We start from the raw sequence: 11,122 nt of genomic DNA on the forward strand, positions 1-11,122 counted from the left end.
GCCCGGAAAGGAGCGCCGCCCCGCCGCCACCCCGAACCCCGCGGGCACGGGCACTGCGCGGGGCGCTCGGGACGCGCGCACGGGGCCGGCGGCTCCATCGGGCGGCCGAGAGCGCCTCCTGCCGGCACCCGGCGGAAGAGCCCGCTCACACCGCCGCCTGCCGCCTCCCTTCCTGCAGCCCAGAGAGCCGCGGCCCTGGAGGTGTCCTGGGCAGCCCGATCCAGCGGTTGATTTATCGGCTGGTAACGTTATAAGAGTTGGAACCGACCGGTCTTTGAGGTCCCTTCCAATCACAGCCATTCTACTACAAGCTCCTCCATCCCACTTAAACGACCTGCTTTAATGATCGTATATATTCAGTAACAATGAAAATTAAACACTTGCAAGCTCCTTTTGCAGAACTTTGGGAATCAAGTCTGAATAGTTTGTATGGTTTCCCAGCTGAACATTTAGCAATCAAGCTTGCAGCATAATTGAATCCATCCCCGTGGCAGCCCTTGCAGCACAGGGCTGGGCTCCAAGAGCCGAGCAGAAGGCTGCTTTCTGTCTGCATCCACAGCTCAGTCCAGGCACGGCATCGCTCACCTCTCGTCCTCTGTGCTCCCAGAGGGCTGTCAGCAGTGTGCACAGTGTCCTCAATGCAGGAATCTATTTTCCATCTCTCTGTAACACATTCTAGCTCGGTGTACCTGAACAAGGTGAGCTGGTACCCTACACCAGCTACAAAAAGCAAGTGCAGATTGTCCCCATCTCTGCTCGCTCTGTGACACTGTCTGTCTGCGAGCACTTGGCCGTTCAAGCGGCTGCACTGAGGCTTGTTTGTGTTCTCTCATACTGTTTGTCAGCCCTGCTTTCCAGCACAAGCATATGCACTTGCCATTATCCGGAATTCATATGGCTACATCAAGCGGTCTGTTTACTTTCCAGTAACCTAGAAATCCGCTCATTTCAAGCTATACTGTTACCTAACAAATGGAAATTAAGCCACGGCTTGGCTTTCCCCCTGTATCAAATAAAACACACCAGCGTTCCTTTCCCTCCTCCATCTCCAGGCTGTAACGGTTCATCCCTTTTCCACTGAAAGCCCCAGCTATCCAAGGGCTGCTCCCCCACCCAGCAGGTTTAGGTCGCACCCAAGGACCTTCCAGCCATGGGGCAGAGCAGAGCCAACCCCTCTGAAGGAAGGGAAGCATCACACAGCCCAGGCAGAGGCAACGCACCACGGAAGCACAAAGGCAGGTGGGTCTCCCTGTGGCAGTGCAAAGCTCTGGTCTGTTTATCTTGTGCGTTTTCCTTGTGTATTTTACAGGAGATGATCCATATGTTAAAATGCTTAACGGGACCATACAAATAAAACAGTTCCTGAGGCACGTTCTTTACCTTTCAGTGTGCCAAGATTCAGAAAGCCAGCTGAGTGCCAAAGCACTGAGAATTTTGCTGTATGTTGCTAAATACCACGATCACAGTTTTGCTCTGGTATGAAATAACACAAATGTTGGCAGCTTTTACCAGGCACCCTGGAACCCAGCAGCACGGACATAGCAGAGTGCATGTACATGGATTTTCCTTACAATGGCTACAATGCTGCCAGTGCATTCCTGGAACATGGGAATACACAGCAGCCAGTGTCAGCAACGAAGAAAAGCACATTGTGCTTAATGCAGCAGAAAAGCTAGTCAAGGACTCATCCTTATGAAAAGAGATGCTGCCAGGATGAACACCAGCCCCACTTCTCAGCCTCATGGGTACCACAGACCCCACGCACCTGGACAGCAAGGCCAGGCTGCTGCAAGTGAGAGGAGTCATTGCCTCCTTTCCCCACTTTGACCCACACTGGTGTCCTAAGGTCAACCTCTGAAACACAGCAGTATGCACAGTGTTTGCTCCCCCAAGACCCACAGGTGTCCAACACCCCAAATCCCACAGCACAACTGGGACAGCAGGCTGTTCCTGGTGGTCAGAAATTGGGCTACAACACTGAGTTTGAAATGGAGGGGGAGAGCCTGTGTCTGTATGTAGATATGACCCCGCTATGCTGCAGTTATTTCTACCCAGTGCTCTCTATAAAGACTTGAATAGTCTCTGGATGGAACAGATAGACTGTCATTTCATCATTACTGCCCTCTCTGGTACAGCAGCTGCCATAATTCTGTTAGTGTTCTGCATGCAATCCAGCATACCTTCAAAAAAAAAAATTATAGCTCCCATAAATTCTTCCTTCTAGACCACAAAATTATATTTACATTTAATACCAGAATATTGATGCCGTATCTTCTTAGCCTTCCAAAAATTAACTTTAAAAAACACTCGACAGACTGCACTGCCGTTGGCTCTGCTCCTTAGGGAGCAATGACCACTAAACGAAAATACTGGCATATAAATAACAGCTTGGTCACCAAGAAGGAAGTCAAGGAGCAAGGCAACATTATTCCTCCTTCTGAATCTTGTGTTCATTCATTTGCGTTACAGTTTTCACGTCTGGCACTTCCCACTTTTTAATTTACGGCAACATGATTAAAGGAGTAGTTTTTACTTCAAGAAAGTGCTGTGATGCTGAAAACGCAAAGGTTTTTTGTCTTGAGAGCCTGTTTACCTTATGCTTAAACTGAATTCCACCTGTAAAGATAGGCCTTCTTGAATCAATACTTATTTCCTTAATTTCACTTGGTCTCCTCTTTCAGACATTTCATCCTGACAGTTCACTTCCTTTACACAACCCATAAAAATCCAATGGCCTGCTCTCCCACAGGTAAAATGCTCCCAGCCCACTCAGCAGCACAAGAGCCACAACCAACACAATGGATCTCCCAGTAAATACTTCCAAAATGAACCACAGAAGGCCATTTTCACTCAGAGGGTGGTGAGGCACTGGCACAGGCTGCCCAAGGAGGCTGTGGATGCCCCATCCCTGCAGGCATTCAAGGCCAGGCTGGATGTGGCTCTGGGCAGCCTGGGCTGCTGGTTGGTGACCTGCACACAGCAGGGGGTTGGAGCTGGATGAGCAGTGTGGCCCTTTTCAATCCAGGCCATTCTGTGATTCTTCTCTATTATTAAAAATGGCTTTAAGGTTTATCATGATTCCATGATTTGCTTGGCGATGGCAGATACCAGGAGCCAGATACTGGGGGTCAGAGCTGTACAAAAAAGCAGCTGGTTGTGGGCTTCTATCCTAAAAGCCATCTTCCTGGAAGGAAAGGTCAGCAATGGCCAGCAGGACCTGTGCAGCCCAGCCACAACAACCAGCTCCTAGCAGTTCACGCATCACCAGAACTGCACATACTGAAAACACCTGGCTTAGAAGATGAGATCTGTCCTAGTCTTGAGGTTTCATTGCTTAAGGAGAATGGGAGAGACTTCATTTCCAAGCAGTGGATCCCTCTGGAGGGCTGTGGTTGACACCGCCCTTTCCTTTCCAGTCTTTCCAGGCATCTCATTGAGCTTGGAATCTGGCTCATGAAGCCAGGTGCAAAGCCCACCGGCACTCAGGGAATGTCAGCCTTTGGCATGCTGTAGGTCAACAAAGGAACATAATCCCTCTCTGTCCTGCCTACCTTTGACACAAAGCTATTCACAGCTCCATAAAGGTATGCTGGCCCTGCAGCACCATCCAACCTAAACTTGGGACTACAGAAAAAGCTTGCTGAGATCCAGGGATGGTATTAGTTTCACTATCTACAAATCTCACATTTGACTGAGAAATCACAAGCAAAATCCCCAGAGAGAAACACAATAGGAGCAGAATGCATTTCAAATGCTGTATTTACTCCCCCGTAGTTCAGCTTTGCAGCTGACACCAAAAGTCACACAACTGTGTATTCACCCAGATATCCACCTTTATGAACTACCATAAAGCTCTCCAAACCACGAGCAAAGCCTCACTGCTCCTAACTCACTGTTTATTTCCCTGCCTCTTTTAAGAGGTTTCTCACTGAGCAGCACAGACATCTTGAGATTCTACCTTCATGAAAAATCATCTGGCAAGGCGAACCGCTCAAAATCAAGGCCATTCTCTGACATGTCATTGCCAAATCTTACCAGTCAGTAAAGAAAAAAACATTATTCAAGTCACTGTTACAGCTGCTGCCTAGACTCCATTATTCATAAGGGTCAGGTTTCTAACAGCAGATTTCAAACAGCAGGCCTTTGATTATTACTGCCTTAAAAACGCCCTCCTCAACATGTTTTACAAGCATTCTTCTACTCTCCAGTGATAGTTCAAAGTGCACAGGCACTGAACACTGCCAGCTACAGATCAGATGCAGAAATCATTAGACCCAAGTGATTGCTTGTGTGCTTGTTTGAGACTGAAGAGAGGCCACTACCAACTGAGGAATCAAAACCATTTCAGCTGTGGGTGCCACCCTGCTTCTTCCTGTTCCTTGTCCCTCCTTCCCACAGCACCACCCATCTGCAGGCTTCACTCTCTTCATTTTTTTGAGCATTTTACTGGAAAATTTCAGTGTAGTCCTGAGAAGCTGACAGGCTCAGGAACTCTGCCTCAAACTTGCCTTAAATCCCACTTACCTCACAGGGAATTTACAGGTAAACTCCTCTTCGTTATGCAATTAAAATTTATCCTGAGAAAATCACTGGAAAACACATGGTCTTTGTTGGAGCTCAGGACATCATTATATAGCAAATTAGTCATGAAAGAGGCATATGTCACATGCTAGTGAGATTATAATGTCACACCTTTATACAATTATGGGATCAGTGGAAGTAAGCAATGATGCAAGTCTACATTCTCACAGGTGGTGAGAATTACCTTCTGCAAAAATGAAGGGTCCACCAACTACATCTCAAAAGCTTCTCTCCAGTTACACCACAGCACAGAAATGAGATTTCCTCTGTAGAACACCTTTGCTTCTGTTGGTCACTGATTACCAATCCAGAAATTAAATACCAGATAATCTTTACATTCCAAATGCAGACAACACTCGGCTATCTCAGTCAATATTTAAAATGACTTGTCTCTCTCAAACTTGCAGCCTCCCTGAAACAAGTGAGGTTGTAGCAAGGCCAAAATTTACAGGCAAGTTATGCAAAGCTCTTGTGTTTCTAGGGCAATGTTTTATAGTCCCTTAGAGTTCCATACATAGCATTTAACTGTGTACTCAAATAACATTTATTTACACACGTGTCTGAGGTTTGCTGTCAGGCTTACTTTAAAGTTCAGACTTTTCTCAGCTAATCTAATTTGTCCAAGATGGATGGTCTCACTTTTTTCTTTGGAAAACCAGTGCTGTTACGCTGTTTCCAATTCTTCCTCCAAAGCAGAACTTGGGTGTTGGCAGCTCCTCCACAATTTCAAATCCTGCCAGACAGAAATTAAAATGCTTTTATTAGAAGGAAGTCATTCTATTCTGCTCTTGGATAACCCTTTGCAAACCATTCTTTATTTGTCTGGACAACTTGCAAGTCAGTTACTTTGTAATTCCATAGGACTGCATTGTTACACTGCACTGCTGCTTCATACAGCTGAAACCATTCCATAGGCAATAAAAAGCTCAGATGGCTGAATCACACAAATTAATGGCAGAAAAGACAATCACTTGGCAGTGATTTTAGTTCCCCAGAAGGGATGGCTGTTTTAGATCCACACTCGTGGAGTTTCAAGCTTCAGGCATGAGATTCAGGAGCTAACCATCACGTAAAAAAAACTAAAACCAAGACAAAAACACCTACAGAGAGCATCAGAAGGTCACAGAGGAGGGAACAAAAACGGTCAGTCAGACTTGCCAGCTGCCCTAAGCACAGGCAATTTTTAGAGCAGTTGTATGGGTGAACCAGATCTGCTAACAAAAGGCCAAAATAGAAAAAAAACCCACCCAGAGGGGTATAGAATTCCCTCCTTCCCAGAGTAGCTAGACTGAGATCCTTGTTCTCTAAAGTATAACAAAACCTGAGCCCCCTTGAAACATTGGCGCTGGCAAATGTAGCAGCAGTAATTCTTGAGGAAAACAGTGAGAACAGGCTGAGGAATTTACTGATCCTTTTACTACTTTGTCTTATTCTGATCTGAGCAAACACGTTAACGCTGACACTAAAATCTACCCACTGCGCTTTTGCTCAACCACAGGTTGGCAAATGGTTCTGTTCAACTGCTCACCTTCTCTGAACTCATTCAGCAGCTCCTCCTTGGTCCAGTTGCAAGATGTGATGAGGAAAAAGCCCTCTGGCTTCAATACACTGCAGAGAGATCTCACGTACTGCTTCCTCTTTCCAACTGCATTGTCAGGATTAAGGCTCACGGCATCAAAAGTCCCCTTGTCAATACAGATCTGAAATCCCAGTAGCTCAGCTGATGGAGCCAGGAAGTCTTCTACCTAAACCAGAAGTCTACAACTGTGAAAACAAACTTCTGCTCAGGAGCTCCTGAATCTTTAATGCAAACCAATGCTTTAATACCAAAAGCCTCCAACTTGGCAATAAAAAAGGGTGAGCCAAAGTTACAATGCCACATCAGCTTCTTTGTTGTCTACCCACAACATAATAATCTATTTGCTATAAAGCCCACAGACATCAGTATTCATCTAAAGCTCAAGCTAACACATTTGGGAGTTCATTCTTCCAATCATTATTTGTACTCTGACCTCTGGTTTTCCAGGCACCGTGTGCTGGACCCTATACTAACACAGAAGACAAGATGGTGCCTGTTACAGAGATCACAAGTGAGATACAAGAACAGAGACATCATGGGGATACAGAGCTGGCAGGGAAAAGCACAGCAGAGAAACACTGGTGACTGAATGGCTGTGGCTGGAAGGGATCTCTGGAGCTCAACTGGTCCCCCCTGCTCAAGCAAGGTCTCCCAAACTCCCTGCTGCACAGCTACTGGCAGGGATTCCTTCCCATAAGGATTTAGTCCTCTGTCTTAAAGCTAACATTCAAAGCATATCAGCTTAAATGCAGAGCTTGTCAAATGGCTATCTGCTCTTTGGACAGCTTTTGACTGCTACAAACAACAAGATAACCACAAGTCTTCCTGTGAACACAGATTTATTTGGTTAGAATCCTCTGATGAGGTATAAAATACAAATGAATTTCAAAATACATCATTAATATATTACAGTGAGTGCACCTGAATATCAAGTAGGTCACTTAACCTTGGGGTCAGCTGCTTTCAGTTTCCTTAATGAAGAGTCTCTCAACACTTACCAGTAATTTAATGTTAGACACCCCTTCTTTCTCCCTTACTTTTTCTGAAAGTTGTATTGCAGAAGCTGAGTAATCAATCCCAGTGAGGTTAGTGAAGCCATTTTTTGCCTAGACAGAGCAGAGAATCTTAATCAGTGTGCTAGCACATTTTTTGTTCACCAGGTCCATTCCATCCATTCCATGCCCTATAATTCATCCTCCCCCTTTAACAATAAGGAAAAAAAAAAAAAACAAAAAACAAACCAGAACAACCCAGGACCTTTATTTCTGCTTTTATTTCTCATTTTCATTTCTGTTATCAGCACCAGAGCTGAACAGCCAAGTGAACGGACTGCAGTAACCCCATCTGCCTGCTACCTCATCAGAACAACTGCTGACTGAAAGCTGGTTGATGCCAACAAGTGGGGAACTGAGCAGAACTGTCAAAAAGTCTGGAGGGAAATAAGCCCTTATCAGTACCAAAAGTGACCTTCAAACCAGGAATTTTCTGTGATGAGAACGTGCCAATGCCAGATGCTTCAAAGTAAGAAAACCTCTTTAACACACACGAAACCGAGCAATTATTCAGCTTACAGCCTAAATTCTAAGACCAAATATATGTAATATATTTTATTAATACAGAAGGCCATAGTAAAACTTCTATTTTTCTGATTTTTCATGCTAATGTCTATCTCAATGCAACTATTTGCATGCAGTGAGGTCTTTGTATCACTGATTATCAGGCAGGTTACGAACCACATAGAAGAGCACACAGAGACTTTCTGCTTTGAACTAGATAACAACAACCCAGTTCATCCAGCTCAGGCAACGACAGCCCAGCAACCCTTCTGCAAAGCAGGTGGGCTCACACGCCTCTCATCAGCTGGAGCTGGGCACCTGGGAGCAGGGTGGGAACACATTTGCATTCCCAGGTAGGAGCAGATCTGGCCAGCTCCAAACCTAGCAGGAGGAGCTATGAAGAGCTACGGCCTTACAGGCAGAATGGTGGAGGGGGAGGTGGTTGTTTTATGAATACCAAGGACCTCAACTAGCATTCAGCAATCTGCTACCTGTCTACTTACTCCAAAGGCCAATACCTCAACAACAAAGAGAACTACGTTTTTAAGTCCTTCCTCCTCCTAGCAGCCTCTCAGTCTGTGTGAGCGCAGTGCTAGCCAGCTGTTCTTAATCGAGGACTAATTTCAGCTAGACACAAAGGCTGTGTTGTTTGCATTTGATGAAGAACAGCATATTGCTTAGGCTTCTGCCCACGTTCCTCCCCAGAGCTCCAAGAGCAAACCAAGCTTCCTGAGATGCCTGTGCTGAAGGCCTGGGGGTGGAAGCGTAGTTTCCACAACAGCTCCTCTGTTTGGAAACGAAGAGCTTGAGTCACTTCAGGGAGTTTCCGTTCACTCCTATAGTCTCTGGGGGCAGAGAAGGAAAGTTTAAGGATAAACAACATTAAATGCTGCTAAACCTGTATGGCCTGACTCCATATGGACAGGAAGGGATCGTTCACTCAAACATGACTCTGGAGTCAGATGAGTGCCCTGAAGGTGGTACTCACAAGCTGCCTCCTGCTCCTCCTTGACAGAGCTGGTTCAATTAGCAGCAGAGACCCTCACTTGGCTGCTGAATACCCTTCACCTGCTCTTACAGCAGTTTAATAGTTTTTAAATTGCCACTGCAATGTGGCAGTCAGTCCCCACACAGGCTTTAAACTCTTCTAAAAATCCAAGCCCATGTTTCTTAAAACAACTGTGCACTATAAGCCCAACCTTGACTTCCATTTAATTTCTGGAACCATTTAATTTCTAATGGAACCAACGGAGAGTGTTGGAAATAGGAACTACTACAGCAACAAAGCTTCCTTCTTCACCAGTTCTGCAGTAATACTGCAGCAAAGGATTCAGTCAAAACCACAAAAGGATTACTGCAGCTGCAAATCACCTTGCATCACTCTTTAACATCATTGTAACACTTCAAAACCTGTCTGCCGAGGGGTTTCCACCCTGGCAGAAATGGATGCTTCTTGAGGCACTACCAACTTTTCAAAGCATTTATGTGAACCACCTGGTTTTGACCATTTTTTGCATCAAAATAAAGTATTGCTGTCAGAACTGAGGACGGACAAGGAGAACTGAGAACTGAGTTCTGAGCACCAATTCTGTTACAAAGGCAGAATATACTAACCAATTCAATCAGTAAAACACCATTCCCAGTTCCAATGTCAAGCACAGAGCTGTCAAGGGGCACCTTTTGTTTCTCCAACCATCTGATTATGCGAACCATGCTTTCTTCTCCAAACCTATTAGGAACAAGGGCTCAGGTAATCAAGCTAGCAAAGACACACAATCAGCACAGCAAATGTATTCCCTTGCTCCCCAGTTTCTGCAGAGCCCTTCTTATTGAAGCACTTGCCTAACAACTAACATAGCTCATATTCTACATCTGCTAAAGTTTAAATGAATCAAACCACAGAATGGAAGAGACCTTAAAGGTTACAGATCTGCAATTCCCTGTTGCAGGCTGGGTGCCCCTGACAGCTCAGGCTGCCCAGGGCCCATCCACAGACATGGGCACCTCCAGGGATGGGACACCCACAGCTCAGGGAGCACTGCCAGGGCCTCACTGCCCTCTGAGTGAATGATTTCTTCTTAACTTCTCATCTAAATCTCCCCTCATTCAGCTTCCAGCCATTCCCCATTGCTCTGCCAGACTATGTAAATGTCAGTCCTCCTGCTGTTCATACATTCCTTTCAAGCGTTGTAACTGAAACACCACCTCTAGAAGGCAAAGCCCTCCCATGCTGTATGAGAAGTCAGCACTGGCAACTGCCCTACTTACATCAGAGCTCAGTGATACGAGCCGTTCTGAGTACAACAGACCATACCTACCAGCTCGCTGTCTCTGCCAGGACAGTTGTGTAAGCACAACTTATCAATTTACATTGCAAAGTCAGTCAGGAGAAGAACAGGTGGCTCCAAGACTGACATCCCCTTCACACTGCCAACACCCAGAGCTATTCACCGACCCAGAGGACGCATTTTGGCAGCATCCCCTTGAGAAATAAACAGGCAAGTTCAGGTAGGGATGGTTTAATTACCAAATTTCCCCAGCGTCTCCCGTCTCCTGAAAAGCTTGCAGCTCTCTCTCATACGCAGCATCCCAGCTACGGGGAGGGAGAAGAAGATACGGCAATTAGCATTGCGAACGACTTCAAAGAGGGGGGAAAAAGGAGAGCGAGCCCGCATCTATATCATGGGACCACCTAGAGCCCACTTCACAACCGAAACCAAACGGCTGTGAGGAGGCCAGGCACTCCCGCAGGCCGGGTGATGCTCTTGCTGCCAGTCCTGCCCACAGCCCACCACTCACTGAGGCCTGGTGCCCAGCGCCGAGGGCGCGAAGGGCTCCTCCCCGCCGCCCGCCATGCCCGCCCGGAAGCGCGGCGCTACCATAGAGTGCGGCTGGCGCAGGGCGCGGGAGGAGAGGGCGCCGCCCTTGTGGTGTGGAGGACCGGCGCTCCATGCTGCCGGGCTTCTCCGCAAAGCCGGCCCCCTGGAGCCGGCCTTTCCTTTGACGAAAGCGCTTGCTTTCTAGCGCTGAAATTCAGGAGTTACAACAGGGTGCTGCTCAGATCTGCCCCACAGTAGTGTCCTTTGCCTAAGCACTTTCAAAGCCAACATTTCGTTCTTCTTCTAGCTCACAATTTATCATCATACCAAACTGTTTCACTGAAAGCAATGGATAGTGTGCTTGTAAGGAGCAGTTCAGCTCCAAAGGGACAGATTCTCATCATTTAATTCGTGAGGGCTGCCCAAAGTCCATGCTATCTTTATTAAAAAAAGATTTGTGCTATTGTTTTGATGTCTCTTGACTAGAGAATCTGACTTATACACAACTATCACAGAGTCATAGAATCATTCATGACCCCAAGGATCACAAAGCTCCAACCCCCTGCAACAGGCAGAGCCACCAAACT

At 46.4% G+C, this 11,122-nt stretch overlaps 1 protein-coding gene across 1 annotated transcript; it reads right to left on the reverse strand.

Moving 5' to 3' along the window:
* Positions 1 to 738: 738 nt before the first annotated feature.
* On the reverse strand, positions 739 to 10,604 carry EEF1AKMT2 (EEF1A lysine methyltransferase 2). Its single transcript, XM_048946401.1, has 6 exons — positions 10,516 to 10,604; positions 10,244 to 10,309; positions 9,331 to 9,445; positions 7,159 to 7,266; positions 6,110 to 6,326; positions 739 to 5,314 (listed from the first exon to the last, which is right to left on the reverse strand). The coding sequence occupies exons 1-6, from the start codon at positions 10,596 to 10,598 to the stop codon at positions 5,217 to 5,219; spliced, it is 687 nt and encodes a 228-aa protein (XP_048802358.1). The 5' UTR covers positions 10,599 to 10,604; the 3' UTR covers positions 739 to 5,216.
* Between the last annotated feature and the right edge of the window lie 518 nt (positions 10,605 to 11,122).

This window comes from Lagopus muta, chromosome 5 (genome assembly GCF_023343835.1).
Source record: "Lagopus muta isolate bLagMut1 chromosome 5, bLagMut1 primary, whole genome shotgun sequence".
In the NCBI taxonomy this organism is placed as follows: domain Eukaryota; kingdom Metazoa; phylum Chordata; class Aves; order Galliformes; family Phasianidae; genus Lagopus; species Lagopus muta.

Excerpts from the sequence above, each read along its gene's own strand:
- EEF1AKMT2 (XM_048946401.1), bottom strand. The coding sequence starts at position 10,598 with ATGGTAGCGCCGCGCTTCCGGGCGGGCATGGCGGGCGGCGGGGAGGAG. Across the intron at positions 6,327-7,158 it reads TGTCTAACATTAAATTACTG|GTAGAAGACTTCCTGGCTCC; the intron begins GTAAGTGTTGAG and ends CTTCTGGTTTAG. Across the intron at positions 5,315-6,109 it reads GCTGAATGAGTTCAGAGAAG|GATTTGAAATTGTGGAGGAG; the intron begins GTGAGCAGTTGA and ends TCTGTCTGGCAG.